Source organism: Sprattus sprattus (assembly GCF_963457725.1).
Source record: "Sprattus sprattus genome assembly, chromosome: 16".
In the NCBI taxonomy this organism is placed as follows: Eukaryota; Metazoa; Chordata; class Actinopteri; order Clupeiformes; family Clupeidae; genus Sprattus; species Sprattus sprattus.
In genome coordinates this window covers 4,929,725-4,954,288 of record NC_137914.1, presented here as the reverse complement: position 1 = coordinate 4,954,288, position 24,564 = coordinate 4,929,725, and the positions used below count along the sequence as shown (strand labels likewise).

Genomic DNA, 24,564 nt, shown 5'->3' with positions numbered 1-24,564 from the left:
CATCTCATAAAAGAAGCTGTGAATGACAAACTAAACCTGAACATTTTCTCCTGATTTAATGACCTCATCATCAGAAGCATGTTTAGGAGACATGATTCTACATTGTAGTTATTTTCTACCACTAGACATTAGTCCCTTGATCAGGCATTTTCCCCAAACAGAATGTCACAGGTTACCTTCTTTCTTGCAATAACATATCGACAAAGTGGACGCAAAGACCTGGACATATTTTGGCTTGAGACAAAAGGAAGAATCCTGGGCCTGCCAGGAACCAACGCAAAGGGAGATCCACAGGTTGTCTAGGCAGGCATTACGCTCAGCGGTGCAGATGGGATTTTAGAACTGGGGGGGCACTAACATTTTTTAAATGTTATTTACTGATGATTGTCGCCTTACGTAGGGAGAGTGGTGGGGACAGATCAGGGTCACTATGAATCTCGGGGGGACATGTCCTGCCCCGTCCCCAGTGCTATCTGCGCCCCTGATTACGCTGCTCTCCTTTGTCTTGTCTACCTTTCACTGGGCCTTTGGGGTGGGCGGGCGCTTTCTTCTCTGCTGGCTTCGGCTCTGTTTCCGTGGGAACGTCGGCAGCACCATCGGTGACAGGGGTATCGTAGACATAGGAGCCAGCTCCGCCGATGTTCACACCTTCACAGACAAAGAGAGGTGTGAGGTTGGCACAAAGATAAAGACATTTACAGTGGTACATACAAAACAATAATACATTGTGATACAACACATTAAATTAACCTACATTAAACTGAAACATTAATCCAATACCCTTTGAGTACACATGGTACATGACATTGGAACAGTAATTGAACTACTTTAATGTTACAAAGTAAAATCCAAAATGGTTTACAGGTGTAGTTATCATCTAAACTTGGCCCTTATTGATGCAACATATCTAGAGAGATATTTCACTGAGGTCATTAAGGTCTGTCTAATAGGCAGGGCTAAGGGCATGGCATATGCTGGCCTAGTGAATCAAGGAGAAAAGGTATTATCTAATTATTTTAAATCCACTTTAAATCATTCCTACTTAAGGAGAGTTATTTCCAGGCCTCGATACACAAGATATGGGCCAGTGGTAAAGAATCAAGATGGAAGGTTTTAATGTTCCTTTGTGCTCAGATTGTAGTGATGTCATAGAGGAACATGATATAACATGATATGAATAGTGTCTGGATTAAAACAGATGTACTGCACCTTTTGGTCCATAGAGAGCAGCATAGCATGGCTTGTGGCAGTAAGGTTTTCCATCGTGCTGTGTATGAGAAAGTGCAATGTCATGTGAGGGGAATTACAGATATATTTAATGCAACCTTATTTTCTTTAGAAATATTACAGACACAAGTAATGGGCCGGGTTAAAGGTTAAATATATGCTGCACCTTTAAATGACCATCATACGGTGCTATTATTATCATGACATGATATCCAGTAATAAAAGTGATCATTAACATAGTTTATGCATCTAATGAAAGACAATACGTTTCTGGTAGCAGTATTGGTCATTTGTTTTATTGAATCTGTCAATGTCAATGTTTGTTTTGTAAATCTCTTGGCTTCTTTATCCTTGGACCGGTCTGCAGGCCTCAGGCTCCAGGGGCCTGTGCGTTCACCAGAGCTGGAACACGTCCTGGAGGGGGTGACTCAGTAGCTAAACAGAACACACTAACATAGTCCCTCAGCGGGTAAGGGGTTTCCATGGCCACACTGATATGACAGATCTGGTCAGGGCCGTCACAGTGTCTGGTCGTCGTAGCTACCCACCTCTGCGTGACCTCCAGGGTTCAGTGTCTTGCTGCAGCGCTCACACTTCAGGCAAAACTTATGCCAGTCTTTCCCCAGGGATGTCACCTTTTCCGCTGGACAGAGAGAGAGAGAGCGAGAGAGAGAGAAAGAAAGGGAAAGAGAGAGAAAGAGAGAGAGAGAGAGAGAGAAAGGGAGATGGAGGGGGAGAGTGTATTGGGGGATAGAAACAGAGAGGGCAAATAAGAAGTGATAGGGAGTGCAAGCAAAAGGGACATCAGGGAGAATGAAGTGAAATTGGATACCAGCGTATAAACTAGATTAGACCCTTCACACATGCCATCTGGCACTTTCATGGATACTTCCTGGACCATTCAGCAAACGGTTGCTCAGTCTCAGATTTCATACAATGTAATTGATATTAAATTTCCCCTCGGGATTAATAAAGAATCCATCTATCTTTCTATTATCTAAAATAATGAAAATATAATAGTGAATGAAAGGCATTCACTTGTTTTCACTGTGAATGTCTGAAAAGGTATATATTTTCTTAGACCGAGACGCATAATGTTTTTTTCTTGCTTTAAAGTGTACATTAGAGGTTCATAATCTTCCCTGAACAATGTGACTATCATTGTTTTAGTGTCCTCTCAGTCTGATAATGTTGCAGACATGTCAAATGAAGTTGTTATTAAGGCTTGGTTTACGTGGACAGTCACTCAAAGGGCCACACCCTGTGCAACTGGTGAGCTGTGTGGTATCTATGTATGTGTCCTCTGAAGACTTGTTGTTTACCTAACCTAACATCTTCTGAATCTTAGGCCAGAAATATTGACAGTAAAATGCCCAGACGAGGCTTTAGTAAGGGAACGTTATCAGCGAGTCACTCAATGCTGCTTGTCAGAAGAAAATAATTTCCAAAAATTCGCCAGACATGTTTAAACTCTGATTCAGGCCTCCTGCTGTGCGCTCCTCTGCTCCTGTTGCAGCACAATACAGCACAATCAACATGGAAAGCCTTCATTCCTACCATCCTCTCTGCGTACGAATAATATTGTTTGACTGTTATGCAATGGCCCAGTAGATAAATAGAAAAATTAAATCATATATTCAGAACAGTCGTTGCATAACGTGGTTTTAGCAAAGAGTTGATGCACGTCAAATGGAAACGATGAGTTTCGACACGCAATAGAAGAACAGGACCCTATTTAACCCTATCTTGAGGGAAAGGACTGCAGACGCTCAGAGAGTGAAATAATGCATCCATTTAAAGTGTATTGTTGAATCCGTGCCAAAGTAGTGACTCTGTTTGAAAAACATTCACGCTCAAGTTCTTGAGACGACACTCGGGATTTACGTTCCACCAGAATTCCGCCTACTACCTAAATAGTCATTTAAGACATGTAGCATTGTGCAGTGTGCACAAAACAGTATGTTTTGAAATGTAAATAAATTCGACATTTTCCTCATTAATCCAAAACAAAGTTCTTAATATTTCACCGTCAGCACCCAAACAAAACGCAAATGTAGGCTACTATGCAGGCAGGCCAATATCATACAGTCAGCCCTAATTACATCTAGGGATATCGAGGAGACGCATTTTCATTAGTGTAATGACACAGGCGGTGGAAGTTTAGGGAGCTGTCCGTTTTCGCTAGTACTGAAGTGAGTCTCGCGTCTCCTGCATTTTTACCTCACCCTGTCCTTGTATCGAGCAGGAGCCACCGATTGCTTAATTCTAAGCAAGGTTCCTAGGTCAGTTTACGTCAAATAACATGGCGCGCTCATCTTCGTTAGTTAACCGGATTTGCTTTCGTGTATAGTTAAAATTAACTCGAACACGAGATTGTCTATGGGGGGTTATTAGTTCAATCCATCCAACAATTAATCAAACACATGGCGTTCGTGTTGCTCTAATCCTAAACCAGATGCCCCTTTTAGTTTCCTTAATTGATTGTACAGAGCAAGACGTCGGCAGAGAATGAGCAGTGTCAGACCACTTCTGTGGAGTTACCACGTCGACTATCGCCGTAGCCTTGCCTTGGCTACTCTCATACGTAAATAAACTGCTTCGATCTCATGATTCAAATGGGCGTTAGACTGCGTGAAAACGGTAATATCTATGTATTCTTCTCTCAGCATTTCGCAATAGGCCAATTCACTTGGTAGACTAAGATGCTCAGCCATCACATTTCTACCTTAGCCAGCTAATGGATTTCCTATAGGCTATGGTCCATTCAGTAATTCAGCTCCCAGCACTGTCCACTACAATGGTCGGTTGCATTTCCCCCATGAGCGAAATAATAACAAAAGAGAACAAGCATAGCTGTCACTTACCAAAATAGACAGTTTTATCACACTTAGGGCATTTTGACGCCATAATTGTCCCAATGTAACAAAATCCTTGTTTTTATAAGTGGTCAAGCCTAGAACTGCGAGTCTTATAGGCGGTTTCACCTGCTCCCAAAGATGTTCAATTAGAGAGAGACCGGGATGCATGCATCCTCCAAGAGAAAGCATTTCTCTGCTACCGTGGCCACGCCCTACCCATGACGTAATGTTGGCCTCCAAATCTGGATTGTGGCCATGCGCCAAATCATAAAATGGCTCTGAGACTCTATTGAACAGTGCAAGCCGAGTGTTATCGTTCATCCATCATGTCGTGCTGCTGTGGTGTGTGGAGACTATCGTTAAATCCGTTGTAAATTTAAATTATTGAACCAATGTGGAACTTCCTCTGACCTTTTCAGAGATCAACGGCAAGGAAAGAAGAGGTGTCGTCAGCAGGGGTGAACTAAAACAGCTACTGCTGTTACTTCAGACCACACTTCTGATTATGTTTTGACCTAGCATTTACATACATTCAGGGTAGCCTATAGGTCAGACTCCATGCTTTGGTGTTACAAATGACTGTATTATGCTATGCAAATATATGGCCCCATTGTCTTACGTTTGCTCAAAAATAGAATTTATAGCAATAACAAGACCTTTACTGCTTTGTATTGGAAATGTAGGATTGCTCGCTTTCGCCTGTTTCCTTGACATCTCTATCTGAACCCAGTTTTCCCCATGTGTAACCAGAAACCGTTTATTTTGTATTCTTACTTGGTCTGTGTGTGGTCAATGTATTGGAAGGGCATCCAGCACATTCTTGAAAATCAAAAACTTGTAAACATGAAGTCACTGCAAATCCTTATCACATTCCCTGTCAGCACATCATCTGTCATTGCTTAAACGTAAGCTTTTATTTTAGGGCTCGATTAGCCTCCGTGAATGCTAGCCGGGCCTATACACCAGACCACCGGTCTTTCAGCACCCAGGGTCTGTGTGTTTATTTCCACTTTGCGTGGTTGTTAGGTTACGGCCCTGGCCGCACATGTGGAATTTTAAGTGACGCTGCACAGGTCCCAGAGCCGGTGTCCCGCGAGTGGAACACTCACGCTGTGTTAGATGTAGCCTACGCATGCATCTGTCCGGCAGATATTCTAAATCTCACAAGTGGCTCACATCTGTCATTCTCCTCCATTTATGGTGAGAGTTATGGCTGTGTTCGTTTGAACGAGACAGGCGTGGGAATAGTCACCATAACGGGGGTTAAGTCAGTGTGAATGATTATAAAGGCATATTGTTTTAGCCAGGGTCATGACATATCTTTCTGTCATCCGCAGGGTGAAAAGAGGGGACTTGGGAATAGTATTGGAGAGTGGGGTTCATGACAGAAGAAAATCATTTGTATATTTCACAAACAGGTGTTTTCAATATCCAGTGGTACAAAAATAACCCAATTTTTAAACACAGGCTTGCTTTGACAAAAGGTCAAATGCACAATTCACGGTTGACTTTTCATTTCAGTCAAGCAAAAGGTTAACATCCACCAGAAAAATTCCATTTATGCATGCAGTATGTTTATCTTGTATATACGAACATAAACAGTAGCGATATCAATGGAAACAATGTCCATTTTCTTTCCACAGAAGCACTTTTCTGGTCCCCGCAGACAGGGAGAATGCAATCAGCCTGAAATAAACACGAGCTATTTGCGTCTGTTCCTTGCTTTTTGGCCGACTCTGGAGATAGGGGCTTGTGAGAATGGACAGTGAGAGGGAGCAGGATGGAAGACAATCCTTAAAACCTCCTAGAAACTTGTTTTTTTATATACCTCTGACACTACATTCATCTCTGAATTTCATGGCGTCTGCCTGTTGGACCCTTTCCACTGTTCTACCCTTCCATTCATATCAATCTGGAAGGGTGCCAGTTTTCCATGCAGCATAGCTGTGTCTTTAGTCAGCACCGAGCATCGAGGATTCATGAGCTCTGAGTATGACCAGCCTTTATCTACTAATTCAACGCCACTAACACCCCTCTGCCCATCCTCCCACTTCTATTTGAACAGAACTCAGTAGATACACACACACACACACACACACACCTCCCATGATGGAGTGTAAGAAGGAAAGTGACATGCTTTCTCTGTCACACACACACACACACACACATACCTGCCTTGGTGGAGTGAAAGAAGGAAAGTGACATTCTGACACAAACACAAGCAAACACAAACACACACACAAACACACACACTAGTGGAGTGAGGTGTGTGTGTATGTGTGTGTGTGTGTGTGTGGGGGGGGGGGGTAGCAGCCATTAGGGCTGGCATGGGAACTTATCTTTCTCACACTCTGATAAGAGGAGACAGACGCTGCATGCCAACCAAACATGGCCCTCACTGTCTCTCTCATTCTCTCTGCCGTCACACTGATACTGAAAGACACTGACAGTCCACATGGCAGGCCACAGAGGGCCATTCCAAGGGGCCACAGAGGGCCATTCCAAGGGGCCACAGAGGGCCATTCCAAGGGGCCACAGAGGGCCATTCCCAGGGGCCACAGAGGGCCATTCCAAGGGGCCACAGAGGGCCATTCCAAGGGGCCACAGAGGGCCATTCCAAGGGGCCACAGCGTTGGAGGAGAATCACCCCTTTGAGAGGAAGACTTATATTTACATTGAGTCAATTAGCAGACGCTTTTGTCCAAAGCGACGTACAAGGAAGAGAACAGTCAAGCTAAGAGCAATAAAATCTGGTGTAACAAAAAATACTGCTTTTTTTTTTTTCAAGAAATAGAAAACGACATAGAAAGAAAAAGAAATGCGGGACTGTCACTGCTTAAGTGCAAGTTAAGCCAAGGTGCCAGTTAGGAAGGGAGGTGCTCTCTGAAGACTTGATGCATAAAGAGCACCAGGGCCACACTTTCACTTAATGCATTACCTCAACCTGGCCAAAAGAGCAGTTTCACTGAACTATTTTAGGTTCTACAGACACATTTTAAGTTTCAATAATGGAAGCAAATTGATTTGGTCTTTTTTTTTAATGCACACTTATAGTGGTTGCAGCCACTGAGCAGACAAAAGCCTAAATATTTAATCTGAGAACACTTTTCCTGCTGTGATATCACAGCCTGCACTCACTGGATGGAAACAAATGACATTAATGTAATAACAGTGTAACTGTAATAGCCAAGGGCTCGCTTCAACCATTTATCTTAGACCAATGTTGAACAATGTGCAGGATTTCACATTAAGACTGCTATCTGTGTATGTTCATGCCCCACACTACTGTAAGGACGTACATACCTTTCCGTTTGCTGCATAAAGTTGTATTTTTCAGAGACTGGGATGTTAAGTAACTATGGAATGAATTTGGATTCATTGTCAATAGTAAATGCCCCCTACTTGCATGAAGAACGTGTCGTGTAGGATTTGAAAACAGTCGGTGCATTTTCATTACATTACACAGAGCAGTAACGTGCCACATTATCTTAAAGGTACAGTCTGTCAAACAATCTGTCTGTTATCCAGTAATTACATAAAGCCTATTATCAAAAAGTAGTTCATGTCTAATTAACTTGGCGCTGCCGTTTTGGATGGCTACACGCGCTTCGGAGCTTCAGATCCATTAGCGGGTCTTGGGCTGTGCCAATCCTTACTCCTGCCAATACAGGCTACAAGGACAGTTTGTGCAAAGTTATACAACTCTTCGTGTTGGCTGCTTGTTATTTTGTGGTTGACAGAAACACTTGTGAAGAATGGCCAGTTCAAAAGAGAAGACACATAAAAGAAATGTTGTGCTTTACATTCTTTATTTGTCACCCATCCATTTATGCAACATCCCCCCTCCCCCCCCAAGAAAATACAATTTTACAAATAATCCACCAATTTCTTTTTTTCTTTTTTAACCATATGCATTTACATGATAACAATACCAGTGCAGAAAATATACATTTAGTTCCCATAACTACATTCAAACCTTTTCCTGGACACTAAGAAGACCAAAGGATAAAACACACAAGGGTATAACACCCTTTTTTTCTGTTTGGACATTCAAATTGTTTTAAAACAACAAAAAGTAGCAAAAAAAAAAAAAGAAAAGTTGTGCACCTTTGGACAAGACTCCTCAGGACAGATTTCCTAAGCCACTGCTTTCCAGGGCTAGTCTTTTTCTAAACCCAGTTTGTTTGTTTGTTCAATCAGTGTGGTGTCAGTCCTTCACAAGTAGGCATCCACAAGAGGGGGAGGACTACAGCTTTATCTAGTGCTTTGGTAAAGAGAGATAGAGAGAGAGAGAAAGAGAGGAGTGAGAGGGAGTGGGAGAGGGAGAGAGAGAGAGGGAGTGGGAAAGGGAGACAGAGGGGTAGGGGGAGAGCGAAAGAGGGAGAGAGAACGCGAGAGAGAGGTAGAGAGAGGGAGAGGGGGAAGGGCAGAGGGCGAGAGAAAGAGGGAGAGAGAAAGAGTATGGGGAGGTGAAGGCAAGACCCTAACAATTGTCCAATTAAAACAACTTAAAGCCCATGATGTGCACGACAGAAAGAACGCAGCCTATCGTCCTTCACTCACACTAAGTGTTTAAGACCGCTGAGTCGGACTTCCACTGCGAGTGCAGTACAGTACAGACAACCAGAGCAGACCAAGGCAGTGGATAAGGACAGCCATTCCTTATTTGAGTTATTACAGTGTAGTAAGGCTTTTGAGAACAAGACACAGACACAGGCTCCAGATTTAGGCTTCCTTGACTGACAAGATAGCGTTTTGACAATTTTTCGTACTTCAAATGTACACAGCATTATTTATAAATACAATTTTATGTATAAATTAAAACAAAAAGACAAAACACTAGAAGAATCCAACAATCCTGCGTTTCACACTTGTTCATTTAAATTGAGAGGCTGATTATTTCCTAGATATTTGGTGAAAAGAAAGAGAAGATTTAAAAAAAAAAAAGGCACAGCAACATTTATTTTCAGGAAGAGTAATTATCATCCATCCCTGCATATAATCTACCCACAGCCAAGCCGAGCGAGAAACTGGCCTACTTGAATATATCTCAACAAACATCAAATCAACAAACTGTAAGCTGAAAGCAAGGCTCAACTCTAATACAAAAAGTGTGTGCCTATTACCTAGTGTATCAAGTCTTACATTTTAAATAAATTAAGGCTTAATTTTTTTTTTCAAAGAAAGCAAAACTTGTCACCATTTTTTGTCTTTTTAGACCTCATAGAGCAAGTGTACCCTGTACAGCTCACAATAATAAATATGTCTGTAGCGTAATTGTAATTGATGTACACCCCCCCCCACCCCCCAGTTAACATCATAAGGCTTCACTGGGAGGAGACCTATGCCTGCTTGTTCATTAAGGCCCAATGAACCGAGGCGAAATGTCCCAAGTCCTGCCCCCAAAACAGGCAGCGATTATTCTGACAAAGACTAAATATATATATCGACCCTCTCCACTTATCTGTTCCTTAAGAACTGTGGCCATTAAAACCATACAGGTTTAAAATATACAAAAGGAAATGAAAATGAATTCAATAAAGACAAACAACCGTGACCCTGTCTACTCTCTACCCTGCTTTCAACCGGAGTGAGCTGCTGTGGGACAGTCCATCCGAAGCAAAGAGAGGAACCCGAGACATGGAACCCGAGACGTGGAACCCGAGACCTGGAGCGCTGCTAGCGCGAGACTGGACCAATCGAGACGTGTCCTACACGTAAACAAGGTCTCTCCCCGGAGTGGCTTGAGCCCCATGGCAGGCCTCCTGTGACTCCTGTCCGGCGGGCTCGGCTGCCCCCTCCTCCCCCTCGTACCCCTCCTCGTACTCGATGGGCTTGGGGCAGCTGTACGGGTAGCCGTTGTCGTCGAAGAAGCGTCGGAAGGTGAACTCGTAGAAGGCGTGCTCGGGGTGCTTGCCGTTGCGGAACCAGCCGTTGAGCGTGTCGTTGTGGTTGCCCTCGCCGTTGCCGTCCTCGTCGTCGCTGCTCCACAGCTTGTCCGGGTCGACCGGGTCGAAGTTGGACGTGTCGGTGCTGTGCGTGATCTTGGGCACGTAGGGTGCCGGCTGCTCCTGCTGCCGCAGGTCCGTGGAGAAGTCCACCGAGCGGAAGAAGGGCTGCGCCTTGATCTCGTCGGCGCCGTTCTTGCCCAGCCGGTCCTCGGGCCCGCGGCACAGCTTGACGATCAGGTCCGATGCCTCGGGGCCCAGTTTGGCCTGGGGGGGGATGTGCAGTGCCGTCTGCCAGTTGATCACCTATGCCCAGCAGAGGCACAGCGCCAGGGACGGATAACAGAGCATGTCAAGGAGGAACAGACACAGATCAAAGTACGGGTGGCGGAAAATAATCGATTAATCGATTTTTCTCGATTCTCTCTAAAACGATTCTGTCTCGATTCAGAAAAGTTATAATCGATTTTGTAATAATAAAAAAAAAAATTGGATTTAGAATCAAATCGTTGACCTCTGAATCGGAATCGAAAAGAATCGTGAGGTGCCAAGAGATTCCCACCCCTTGATCATAGTGTCTAGTGTCGCAGTCTTGCCTAAACATATTGCACACAGACCACTGGCAAGCCCTGGAGGCAAATATTAGTGAAACTCACCACAACTCAAAATAACAGTAATTAAAAAAAACTACATCATTGTCCCTTTCTCAGGATTGTCATTGACACAAAAAAACAATTCAGCAGACTAGCTAAGTAACCCACTAGCACAGAACTGGCAATATACTCTGTTGCAAAAAGCCTCACAGCTATCTATCCCTGTTTTAATGAAAAAGATGCACCTGGCAGCAATTTATACAAAATGGGCACCTTCTTTAAATCAGAAATACTTTAACCTGTACTGCAGTAAGGCCAATGACAACCAACCTTATCTCAACGGTTCTAGTCTAGAAAATATGCCCCCATAGCTCAGCCATGTCTACACCTTTTCACAAAAGGAAAAGAAAAACAGAAGCCGTGTACTGAAATCCCACTAAAAGCAGCTCCCTAGACACTTCAATGGGACTAGCTGAGACGTATCCTTTACCTTGACCTGAGTCTCCAGCGGTGTGGTGGCCAGGAAAGGCGGCTGCCCAACCAACATCTCGTACAGGATCACACCCACACTCCACCAGTCACACAGCTGGGTGTAGCCTGTGGAACAAAGGAGCACTCTTTGATATACAGAACCCTCAAAGCCAGGACCATGTTCATGTCTTCTGGATAAGCTTACATCCAGACAGCTTCTTACACACAGGATGCTTTGCATGAATCTCGCTTCGATTTAATGTGCTATACAATGTCTGAAAAAGTCAAACCCCTCTAACACTGGACAATACAGGAACAAAACAGAACCCCATCAGCAAGTAAAACGACTACAGCTGGTTAGGAAATATACGTCGCTTCCATCCTTCTGATTGAACATACAGTACCAGTCAAAAGTTTGGGCACACCTTCAATTTTTTTGAAAAGTGTTTTTTAAAAAGTCTTTTATTATTTTCTACATTGTAGAATAATACTGAAGACATTTAAACTACGAAAGAACAGATATGGGATGATCTACTAAACAAAAAAAAGTGTTATCTAACATGTAGAAAACAATAAAAGTAAAGAAAAAAAACTTCTCAAAAAATGAGAAGGTGTGTCCAAACTTTTGACTGGTACTGTAGAACCCAATCCCTTCCTGGGGTCTGGTATCAGCTCACCTGTGCGTAGGAGCACCTCCGGGGCGATGTAGTTGGGCGTCCCCACTAGAGAATGGGCCAGGCATCGCTGGTGTTGCCGAGCAGCGCGGCGCTCCAGCGGCTTGAGCCGGTCGCCACAGCGACAGCTGGCCGAGTCCTCCCACTCCTTGCTGAAGTCCATGCTGTCCTGCCGAACGTGATCGCCTGCAGAAATACCAACAACACACAGATTCGTAGGTGAGGGCAGCGACCCATTGTAATGCATCTGCAAACTGTGTGAGAACTTTCAGTGAGCATGTCTTTGGGCTTAGTGAAAACCTCTGAGTGCATATGTGAGGCTATATGTCATTCAACAGTAGCATGGAAGGCTCAAAAATATTAAAAAACTACAAATACCAGGCTGCTATTGTTGACCTGTTATAGAATCCAACTCTTAATCAGAGTATACCTCATAGTATTGTACACTATACGGACATAAACAAATCTTAAAACTCACCAAGAGTGAATAATAAATCAAACTGATTAATAATAAATAAATAAAAGTGAATACTAATAACTCACCACTCTGGTAGTACTTGGAGTCGTGCGTCCAGCGGAAGCCGGTGCACAGGCCGAAGTCGGTGAGCTTGATGTGGCCGTCGCGGTCGATGAGGATGTTGTCGGGCTTGATGTCGCGGTGGATGAAGCCCATCTTGTGGACGCTCTCCACGGCGCACGTCAGCTCGGCGATGTAGAAGCGCGCCAGCTCCTCCTCGAAGATGCCCAGGCGGATCAGCAGGCTCATCATGTCGCCGCCGGGGATGTAGTCCATGACGAAGTAGAGGTTGTCCTTGTCCTGGAAGGAGTAGTAGAGCCGCACCACCCACTCGTTGTCTGCCTCGGCCAGGATGTCCCGCTCGGCCTTGACGTGGGCCACCTGGTTGCGGAGGAGCACGTCCTTCTTGCGGAGGGTCTTCATGGCGTAGAGGGCGCCCGTGTCGACCTTGTGCGCCAGGCACACCTCGCCGAACGCGCCCACGCCCAGGGTCTTGATCTTGACGAACATGGACTTCTCCATCTTGGCGCGTTTCAGGCGGATGTAGTTGGACTCCTTCTGGCTCAGCATCATGCGCATCTGTTCCTGGGCGTCGCCCGATAAACCCACCTGGAACACGAACACGAACACGAACACGAACACACGCACACGCGCACACACACACACACACACACACACACACACACACAGACAGACACACAGACACACACACACACACAGGCAAACACACAGACAAGCACACACACACACACACACACACAGACGAGAGGGGAAGTGTTAAGAATGAGAAATTTGGTGACAGTGAAGGGTACACATGTAAATGCAATAACAAGGGTGATCCACGTTTACAGAGTGCATCAATAATGAAACTGAACACACATGCACACACGAAAACAAACACACAATGAAATGCAGTCAGACCTGAATTCTTAAAATACCATGCAAAACAGATGTGGCAACCAGCGGCACGCACATTACGGAAGATATGTTACGGCAAACACGGCCACAGAGATTGGCAATTGAATTTGGGGGAGGGGGGGCATTGATTTGTATGCTTTGCATGCATTTATTTGTAACTCAGCATTGTAAGTGAAATATATGTAATGTCAAATATGACTCAAAATGCATGCAATTCTAAATTCATGTAATTCAGCAACCACACAACAACTAAAGCTTCAAGTTTCATGCATTTTGAGGAAACATATTACATTGCCCTGCGTGTCGGTGTCAACCGAATCCATTAGTATATTAACATTAGTATTAAAAACACTGCTTTTCAATGAAAAACATTCATAAATTAAATCTAGTCAAATGAAGATAGTAAGTGAACACTCCTCTGACAAAATGAAGGCTTACTTGGGACTGTGGTGTGTGTGTAGACTAATCCTGTCACAGCGAGGAAGAAAGCATTTGACCTGCTACACCAGGGGTTAGTGACAGGACTGAGAGAGAAACAAAGACAGAGAGAGAGAGAGCAGAAGAAGAAAAAGAAAAAGAGAGAAACAGCTGACTACATATGGCGAAAAGGAGAGATCAGGAAAGACTGAAAATCACTGAACGGCAGTAAAAGAGACACAGGAGTAAATAGAAGAGAAACAACAAGGTGCCCTCAAGATGGACGACCAGAGCATGAAGGAGGACTAGTAAAGAGACAAGGACTACAGTCGTGTCGACCAGAGCATAAAGGAGGACTAATAAAGAACAGAGGACTACAGTCGTGTCGACCAGAGCATAAAGGAGAACTAATAAAGAACAGAGGACTACAGTCGTGTCGACCAGAGCATAAAGGAGAACTAATAAAGAACAGAGGACTACAGTCGTGTCGACCAGAGCATAAAGGAGAACTAATAAAGAACAGAGGACTACAGTCGTGTCGACCAGAGCATAAAGGAGGACTAATAAAGAACAGAGGACTACAGTCGTGTCGACCAGAGCATAAAGGAGAACTAATAAAGAACAGAGGACTACAGTCGTGTTGACCAGAGCATAAAGGAGGACTAATAAAGAGCAGAGGACTACAGTCGTGTCGACCAGAGCATAAAGGAGAACTAATAAAGAACAGAGGACTACAGTCGTGTCGACCCGAGCATAAAGGAGGACTAATATAAAGAGCAGAGGACTACAGTCGTGTCGACCAGAGCATAAAGGAGAACTAATATAAAGAGCCGAGGACTACAGTCGTGTTCTCACCCTCTGCATCTCGCTCTCGAGCTGCTTCTGCCGTCGGATCCTCATGTGGTAGTTCTTCAGGATGTTCTCCACGTGCTGCTCCATGAAGAACTTAAAGGCCTGCGGCGAGTAGATGGGCACCCTGGCCTCGCCCCGCCTCTCCTCGTCCCGTTTGTTCCGGCGCACCGGCACGGGCGAGGTGGTGATCTGCTTCTTCTCGCCTTCAGCGGGGGGCGCCTCGGGGAGCGTCTCCCTCTCCTTCTCCGTGGAGCCGTTGCTGCCCTGGTCGTCGTCGTTTGCTGCCACCGCCTCCTCAGGACCGGCCAGGCCTGCCTTGGAAGCGGGCTCGTAAGCTGGACATGGGGCCGAAGGCTGCTGCTGCTGGAGGAGGTGTTTTGGGTATGGGGGTGGAGGGCCTTGATAGCTGGGCGCCTCGGCCGCCATGGCCTTCTGCGGGCCTGAAGATGTGTTCTCCTGGTAGGGGCTGGGGGGCGGCGGAGGGGGCTGCTGCTGCTGAGCCCAGGGCGGGTGGGTCGGCGCCACCGCGGTGTGCAGCTCCGGCTTCTGCACCCGCATGCTCTTGACGGGCTGCAGGATGGGCGCCTGGGTGATGGCTGTGACCGTGGTGGCGGAGGGCTGGGAGCTGGAGGAGAGGGGGCCCTGCCGGTTGTTTATCTGGGGGTTGTTGAAGGAGTTGGAGCGGACAGGCACGTTGTGGGGCCACGAAGGATGGGACAAGTCCTGGCCGCCGTTGCCCCCCGAGGAAGCCTGCTGCTGCTGGCCAGAGGCGTGTGGGGGCTGGGACCATGACTGCGGCATGGCAGAGACGCCCATGTTGTACATGTCCAGGTTGTGGCTGTTGCGGTTGGACACCAGCATTGACTGGGGGATGTTGCCGCCGTTGATGTAGGGCGGCGAAGGGGCGGGGCCACCGGCCTGCATCTGTAAGGCCGTGGGGCTCTGTCTGTTGTTCTGGTTCATGGGGTACGGAGGCGGTGGTTGCCGGTTGCCGCTGCTCATGGGAACGTTCTGGTGCCCCATGTAGTCAGACTGCGAGGTGCCATTCTGGGGCCAGCAAGGGGGGGGGAAGGTGAACTTGTTGCCCGCCGAGGAGGGCATGATGATGGGCTGCCGGCCCACGGGAACCGGGCTGATCCCGCGCTGGTTCTGGGAGGGAGGCGCCGGGTAGCTGTCGGGCCAGCCGCTCTGAGGCACGGGGGAGATGCGTGGGACCAGGTAGTCCATGTTCCCGGAGAAGCGCTTGGTGGAGGGGTTGGCGTCCCAGGAGGACGGGGGCGGCGTGGCCCCTCGGTTGGGCGGGGGCGTGACGCTGCGCATCTGCGGAGGCAGCGGGGGGTTGACCCGCTGTTGGTTGTTCCCCGGGTGGCCCTGGGAGGAGAAGGAGGGCGGCGGCGGCCGTCCAGACAGGTCCCCCTGCGGGCCCGGGCTGCTGGAGCGGTACAGCATGCCGTCCGCCATGAGCGGGCCGTGCCTCTGAGGAACCAGGGACTCCTTGGAGCCCTTCCAACTGGGTTTCCTGAGCACTGGCTGCTGAATGTGAGCTCCACCTACGCAAGAGAGGAGAGCGCAGATCTCTGAATGAAACAGGACTGTACTCGGGCACTTCCTACACATCCCAATTGAATCACACACACACACACACACACACACACACACACACACACACACACACACACACACACACACACACACACACACACACACACAAAGCCAACCCACGTCTCAAATTACAGCCATTTTACAAGAAAGCACGATGTACTATTGTTTGATTGCTGAATACAAGAAAAAAAATACAAGGCACATTATGACTCATGAAAAACATAATGCAAGGGCTAATCTGACACTCCCGGAGGACAGATGCATACCTGGTGCTTTCATGCCTGCGTTGATGGGCCAGGCGGCGGCGGCAGCGACCATGACCATCTGCTCCCTCACAGGGTCCTGGTAGCTCATCTTACTGATGTACTCAATGGCAGCTTCTATGCTGCGGCTGTTGGTCTGCGTCAGGGCGCGCACAGCCATCTCCTACAGGCGTCGACGACGGCACAGATTGCAGTCAGGTTATGCAAGCAGCACGGATCACAGTCAGATTAATGAACATATTTATGTTTGTGCTCAATCTGAAAAGAACCCTATGTGTCTACTACGTGCTATTGCGTGAATACTGATTGCTTCCAATGTGATGGGCTCTCTGAGAGTATTGCATGCATAATGAACACCATAAATTGCCTTGGGATTGTCCGATAACTTGATATAGGAAATCACCAAAAATGGCACTGGCCACGACAAGGAAACAAAAAGACGCACAAATAAAAGCACAAAGATGAGACGCATCACTGTTCATACCTCCTCAAAGCCAGCATTGATGAGCTCAAGCTTCATTTGTTTGTTGACATTTGAAGATGACTCATAGGGCATGAGGGATTTTCGGATTTCCTGAAGGGCTTTGTAGTAAGGATTTTTGGGGTTGCCACTTCGACCCTGCTGCCTGGGATCATCGGGTAGCGCTTTCCCAGCGATCATGTCCACTTTCAAGCCATCTGAGGGCCGGGGGAGATTCCGCAGGCTCTCGCGGATCTCCAGCAGCATATGCTCGCTGTTGCCACTGTAATTGCTCGCAGGGAAGGTCTTGGGTCGCATCTGTCGGTATCCTTCGGGTTTCTCCCCTCTCTTCATGTAAGAACATGTATGTGGACAGCCAACAAGGAGAATAGGGTTGTATGCAGCGCTTCCTTGCTGCCAGGGAGATGCTGCGTCTCGAATGTCCACACGAGTGTCGCGACCATTCACCTCTTCTTAGCACTCAGCTGCAGGAGAAGGAAAAAGACACAAATGCAATGTTGATGTTCATCAGACTTAAACGCATTTACGATGACAGCCTCAGCTCACGCCTTTGCGACTTCAATGCTGTCTCATCCATGCCTGACAGATGTGCACGAGATCACTTTTAGAATTACACTGCAATTTTCAATTCATTGTCTTCTTCTCTCTAATGTTAGCTTGCTAACTATATCCATAACAAAATACATCGAACTAGTTAACGAGAGTCCTATCGCTTGCCTTACTTGCCATATAACTTTGGCCAAGAAGTTGATTCAACAGGTGCAGTCATGCAAGTGAATACTGGACACAATATATACTTTGATTAAATGGTTCGAAGATATATAAAGGGGTTGTTGCTACCTTTTTCCACAACGTCCCACGACCACTTCAGCTGATTGAGGGGCCATGGGCCTAAAATACCGATAGCTATCCTGGCTATCACTAGCTCACTAGTTTAGGTGCATTCAATTCTGTTCAGCCAGTGTAGCTAACGTTACAACTGAAGTTATTTCGATTTAGGGCACTACTGGGATGAAACGGACTACTCGCCTTACCAGTAACAACAATAACTTACCAGCTCAGTGCAAAGCACTCACTGTGTCGTTGACAACCTAGCCGTCAGCTAAAGTTTATGTGCTAATGTTAGCTAGTTGGGAAAACTTGAACAGCTCCATATTTAAAAACTTCCTGTAGATTAGAAGCAATCCGAGAAGATGGTACAGCGATAGTTTTGTCTGTAAGGTTTCCGTGGACACTGACAATCGAGTTTTTCCAAAGTGATCTTTACAATTGAAGTACAACTAAGTTAGTGTGAGCTACCTATGCTAGCAAGCTAACAAAGTTGGGTAACGGCTTAAAGAGGGGCCTAAACGTATCCGATTAGCTGATCTGGCTAGGCACTAACATTAGCTTGGTAGCTAATTGTTGATATTCAATGTTATGTCACTTACCTGTTGATTTCCAAGGTATTCCACTGATCTCGGCCTCTGGGTCGGTTTCATGTAGACTGCGTTATTATTTATGAAGAATGTATATATCCCAGTACTACGTTTAAGGCAAGTTTGAACAAAATAAAGTCCTAACGTCTTTGTATTGTCACTGTCGCCAAGGTTTTCCAATGTCTCTCTTACGATTTACTGTAGCCCGGATGTTCGAGTGCTTCCGTGTTTTCACCACTAGAGGTTGGTAAGAGATTCCATAGGGCTGATACTAAATTCACATTTTCATGACATCTGTTAGTCTTGAATTGAGATTCTTGTGTATTCTGGATTAGAATAGAGAGCAATGCTACATTTTCATGTTTATAAAGTTTTAAACTGGGGTATATAATGACTTCTCTTTCTTCATGTTTTACATGGTCATAGAGGTGTGATTTTCAAAATAAGCATGTTCTGTTGGTGTGGTCCATCACTATTTAAGTCTGCAATTGTGAGACAGAACGCCACAATATGTATATGATGGATAGGTTTGAATTAATACGAAAAGGATAACAAGGGTTATTTTTTAGGACTATCACAGTTGATCATATGTAGAAGTGAGCCAATGCGTTATTGTTCTCATGTATTCACAAAGCATAAACAAATTACAAAATTCCAATCCTTTCATCCATGTCTGCATATTTGTAATGATTCAGGGGCACAACCTTGTAATCTAAAATAATGTATTAAATGGTTTATGATACATTTGCTGATCATCTAAAGACATCAACATTGCTACCAATATTATCTTGACATTTCATGGTTTATTATAAATGTACTTTCAAAACGCATCCATACAACACACAATACACAAATCAGGGATTGGGAAAATTCTAAACTGGCTCCAAATATTTCTTACACCTTGAAGCAAGAGGTGTTTTGCTCAAGACAAATTCGAGTTTTTTTCTCTTACTTTTGTACATGGTTATACATAATCTCTTAGATTGACCTGACCCCAAATGTGGAAGTGTAAAAAAAAAAAATAATAATTATCCTCACAAGTCATAAGTAAGCAGTATGTACCAAAAATGCACCTGAAGTATCTGTCCAGACTAAAACATATAAGATGGCTTTAGATGGTAACCTGTTTGTTCACATACACCGCCTCTCCATCAGTCCCACACACAAGGCATTGGCCAAGCACATCTAAGCTATTTACAGACAGGGTCTGGCTAGGGAGCATATGGGTCGTTTCAAGGTGACCTTTGCCTGAATCTCCTGCTAGCCATGCACTGATGATGGACTGGTTTCCTCCAGCTGGAGCGATTGCACTGCGGGATATTATGCTTGTGTTACGTCCACCTATGGGAAGAAAGAGTGAAAGAGTGAAAATTTAGTTTTTTTTAGATTAGTTTAGATTCAACTTTATTGTCATTGCACAGAGTGAAAGTACTGAGACAACGAAATGCAGTTTAGCATCCAACCAGAAGTGCAAAATAGCAATAAAAGTGCAGAGTATGTGCATATGTAAAGTTGAATAAGTGAATAAATAAGATATATACAGTAAGAGTTCACTAACGTAACCGTTTCTTTGTTTTGCTTCACACACACACACAGATGGTCACACGACATACAGTACCAGTCAAAAGTTTGGACACACCTTTCATTTTTTGGAGAAGTGTTTTCTTTATTTTTATTATTTTATGAATTGTAGGTTAATACGAAGACATATAAACTACGAAAGAACACATATGGAATGATGTACTTCACAAAAAAAGTGTTATCTACCATGTTGAAAATAATGAAAATAAAGAAAAAACTTCTCAAAAAATGAGAGGGTGTGTCCAAACTTTGACTGGTACTGTACATCCTGAATATACGTTTCTGCATAGCAAACACATACTAATCTGCTGTGAGAGTTGAGATGTTTGGCAGGCACTGATACTCACTTTGCATGAAAGAAGGTGTGTCTGAACTGCTGGAGGTCTCCCAGTGCAGCAGTGAACCATCCTCAGAACACGTAAACAAGTGGTCTGGGTTGGAAGGGTGAAAGTGGACTTCCCACACTGTGGAGGGAGCAGTGAAATGCGTTAATCCACAAATGCTACAAATCTACATCCAAATACATGCTATAAATGGGTACTGCAAATTAACTTCCAAAGTCACTAGCGCAAACCAAGAAATATTTTACCATAAAAAACTAGGAAAAATAAATATATAAATGGGTACTGCAAATTAACTTCCAAAGTCACTAGCACAAACCAAGAAATATTTGAACATAAAAAACTAGGAAAAATAAATAAATAAATAAACAATTCTCACTTTCAGCCGAGTGAGCCTCCATCAGTGAGAAGGGCATGTTGCCCTGTCTTACGTCCCAGATGCACAGCATGCCATCCTGTCCTCCTGTGGCGACTATGTGCTGCTGGTTTGGGTGTCTGTCCACACAGTGGAGGGGAACTCTGTCTCCAGTGCTGCACACACACACACACACACACACACACACACACACACACACACACACACACACACACACACACACACACACACACACACACACACACACACACACACACACACACACACACACACACACACACACAGACACAGACACACACACACAATCAGACAACAGAAGCCAGGAAGACCATCACTCAGACATGGGTTTCCTGTCTTGCACAATTTTTGAACATTTTGTCTCTATTGCTTATTCAATCTACAATCATGCAATAATGCTTAACGCTGTATGAAAACTATTATCTGATGGGCAACCGTGTTCATTAATATAAGTGAATTGCATATTCATGAGCAGTTGGGCATTAAAGCAGGGATTGGGGAGTGTGATTGGGGCGTGGCATCACTCTTACAGAGAGAGGATCTGGGCAGGTTCGTTGCCTTGCTGTCTGAGGTCCCAGAGTTTCAGCTGGCCAATAGAGTTCACCGTAAGAACTTCATCTGTTCTCAGGAATGTGACGGCATGAATCGTGCTGCTGTCAGCGTTTTCTGAAATAAAAACAATAAGAAAAATATAGTAACAAAATGATATACATAGACTAATAGAATACAAATACGAGTAAATCTTTGGTATTGGTTTAAGTTCATGTGAATAGCTCATAACACTAAGGCCGAATCTCGATTCTTCCCCTTGCCCCTTTTTCTTTGTCTTTGTCTTTGTCTTAACCCTAGCACTTGCAAGTGTAAGGGCCAAGGGCTGAAAACTTTCCACTATGAAATGAGACGCCACTAAGTTTCGGGTACGTCACTTGGCGTCCCTGGATAATACAGGATGGTACATGTAAAGCACAGGTCGATGTCTTTAAACAAGTGCTGTCATTCACAGATATCAAACGGAATTCACGGATAAGTTATCTGTAGACATGCGTGACTGTATGAGCTATGAAACTAGCGATTTAAAAAAAGTTTCAATTATGGTTGCAAATATATATACGACTGTATAGAGCACAAAACTTGACTGTCGTAATTGTTTTGTGGATGGTACATGTAAAGCACGGATCGATGTCTCCAAAGCAAGTGCTGTCATTCACAGATATCAAACGTAATTCGTGGATAATAAAGTTATCTGTACACATGCATGGAGTCAGGCTAGTCCTAGCAAGCTACCATATAATCCAACGAAGTGGTGGCATACGCGCTAGCTGTAACCTAAAACTACTGTTTGAAAGCTTCAGTTAAGACGTACAATACTCTGCATCGTTCGTGTAGCACATTTCAGATCAAACCGAGTCATTATAAACATATAAAAAGTTGTGTAGATAGCTTTATTCATGTAAAATATTCCTCACTTCAAGCAGCCATGTTTTTTTGAAAATTCTCAAGCTGGTCTTGCTGTGTGCTCTGGGATAGCCCTTGGAGGAGCAAGTAAGGTCTCGGATCATCTTAACTCCCAGGGCCATACAGCCCTCAATCTTATCCCTTAATCTTGATCAAATTGGGTATTGAGACACCACTAGCTCTCACATGAACGCGCAACTTCAAGGGTAAGGGGGAAGATAAGGGGCAAGGGGAAGAATTGAGATTGGGCCTTAGTTCTCACTATGAAAAGAGTGAAGACATTAAATGCAGGATATCTCCATATAAATTCCACCTTTTTAATAATCTAACAATACAAATGAATAAGAGTAAACACATCTATGTGAAGCATCTATACAAACAAAAGAACAGAATTTGCAGACAGACCTATAGTGCGCAAAACACCAGTTTGGTCCACTCTGAAAAGTATAACCCTCCCATCCTCTCCAACCGAGACCACCTCTGGGCTGTGGCAGACCACTCCTGTGCAGGGAGCATTATCGGAGGGATAGTGATGGGCACGGTCCCATCGATGAGCCACAGAGAGGGTCTGTGTGGGGGGACAACACAATTAAAAAATAAAAAAGGACTCATGTTTGATGTTAGCAAACAGGAAACTTTTGTGCTTAGTCTGACAAGTTTTGATTAACAGTGTGCGTTCATTCTGGGAACTTTCTTGAGATTTTCTTTTCTTTTATATATATATATATTTTATGTATGTGGAAAACAATTCCAATTCAGCAATTCAAAATGATGATTTAATACCATACCTGGTTGTTCGGATGATGCCGGTAGATGGTCACTGCTCCAGTTGAAGATGCTGTAACCAGTTTATCTGAATCTAAAAACTTAGACCAGCAATTAGGTGGTTATTGAATGTTTACATTACAGCAGATATGTTCTTGTTAATTGTGTGGTTATTACCAGTTGCAAAAGGCGTTAAGTGTGTGGTCATTACCAGTATTTAGAGTCATGCCTGTATTCTATGAGATAAGACCCACATGACTTCAAACATAATTTCTAAAGCACATGCACGCTTCTTCTGTATTCTGCCTTAATATGTGTCTATTTCTTTTCCTCTCAGTCACCAAGGGCAACCATCCCCAAGGACACATTTCTATCAGCCAGCTGATAAGATACACTGATGTTGTGACAGGATTCGGCATTAACTTTTGTCCAATTGTTCAGTACTTGTGAAAAACATAGCCTACAACTGGTAAAAAAAATAAATAAATAAATAATAATTTCGAAGGATAAGTGCACTCCTTATAGTGATGTGTCGTAAAAACGTCCTATATTGATATTTCATTGATATTAGGCTAAGCTTTGAAGCAGATCACCTACGTCATTTCTCTTCAGAAAAAAGTAAACACACACCTATTTTCTCTGGCCGCCCAAATTTGACAGACGCAACAACTCACTATAGGGTCATTCCACACCAAATCTCTTAGAACCAAATCTTTAAACTGCACACCCAATAGTTTTTGTTGGTGCCCTAAGACAAAACCAGAGTCATTATTGCTGCTCTGAATCCACGTATGTTTAATCTCACCAATGCCTGATATCGTGGTGGATTTAGCTGAAATGTATACTGGATGTACCTAACATCCTCCAGATAAAGATAATTCTGTGTTCCTGGATTCATATAGCTATGAAATAAAGTAGAACAGGACGATTCATGAACAAGCTTGCAAACATCAATGTTTACAAATAAACAGTTTAGTAAGTTCTTGATGGGTTCAATAATCCAGTGTGAAGCACTGTCTGAAGGCAATGAAAGCACAGACTAAACTATACACAGAAATTAAGTGTGCAACGTGATATTTTTCTGTACTTCACTTTGGAGGTCTACATTTTGACCCCTCAACTTTGATTAGGCTCCTAAATATTTCAGGTTTGGGGGGATAATCTTGGTCATTGTATTATGTTGGAGGCTGGAGTTTGAAGAGGTAGGATGGCTAACTGTTTTTGGAACTTAACTATCTACCAATATGTTCGAACCTCAATGTTATGTGCCCTCTGCAAATGAACGTCTACTACCCATTACCTCAATGAGAAACAAGTGCAAACTTACTTGGAGATCAAGAACATCCCCGTCGTGTTTGATATCACATAGTAACTGGGGATCTCCCTCAAAGCCCTCGTCCATACTAGCCAGTCCATGGTCACCGATGGTCCACAACGACACTTTATTATCCTAAATGGAAGGTTTACATTAGATGATGGGAAACTCACTACACATACTGATAACCCTGACATTGTTTACAAAACATAATATTACTGTTATAACCTGGATGTCGGGGTAAAGAGAATTATTTTCCAGTGTTACTTTACGTTTTGTATGTAGATAACTAGCTAGGTAACGTTAGCTAAGGATAATTTGGCCAATCTTAGCTTTACGTGAATGACATCCCACCTCGTTGTCCCACGAACCGGTGGCAAATACTTCTGGCTGCTGCAACGAGGCAGATGAGATTGGCCTCCATCGAGTCTTGCTGATCTTCTGTGAGACGTACTTAGCGTTGATACAATCCAT

General features: G+C 44.4%; 3 protein-coding genes across 3 annotated transcripts in view; all 3 read right to left on the bottom strand.

Annotated features, from left to right (window-relative positions):
- The window catches only part of crip2l (cysteine-rich protein 2-like), a gene marked incomplete at both ends in the record, with an annotated part of 5,233 nt that extends 1,099 nt beyond the window's left edge, over positions 1–4,134 (bottom strand). The window contains 4 exons of the mRNA XM_080854113.1: positions 514–648; positions 1,210–1,267; positions 1,776–1,870; positions 4,092–4,134. Coding sequence (XP_080710239.1) covers positions 514–648; positions 1,210–1,267; positions 1,776–1,870; positions 4,092–4,134 — 331 coding nt within the window. The remainder of the gene's footprint in view (positions 1–513; positions 649–1,209; positions 1,268–1,775; positions 1,871–4,091) is intronic.
- A 3,893-nt stretch (positions 4,135–8,027) lies between these two features.
- Positions 8,028–18,412, bottom strand: lats1 (large tumor suppressor kinase 1). The gene is made up of 8 exons (XM_080854114.1): positions 18,252–18,412; positions 16,825–17,285; positions 16,344–16,503; positions 14,479–16,025; positions 12,315–12,897; positions 11,775–11,957; positions 11,117–11,223; positions 8,028–10,339 (listed from the first exon to the last, which is right to left on the bottom strand). The coding sequence occupies exons 2-8, from the start codon at positions 17,152–17,154 to the stop codon at positions 9,797–9,799; spliced, it is 3,453 nt and encodes a 1,150-aa protein (XP_080710240.1). The 5' UTR covers positions 17,155–17,285; positions 18,252–18,412; the 3' UTR covers positions 8,028–9,796.
- Positions 18,413–19,350: 938 nt separating this feature from the next.
- nup43 (nucleoporin 43) lies at positions 19,351–24,564 on the bottom strand (the record flags this gene model as incomplete). The annotated part of the gene is made up of 8 exons (XM_080854110.1): positions 19,351–19,580; positions 20,168–20,284; positions 20,541–20,692; positions 21,086–21,221; positions 22,416–22,578; positions 22,799–22,876; positions 24,103–24,225; positions 24,445–24,564. The coding sequence occupies 8 exons, from the start codon at positions 24,562–24,564 to the stop codon at positions 19,351–19,353; spliced, it is 1,119 nt and encodes a 372-aa protein (XP_080710236.1).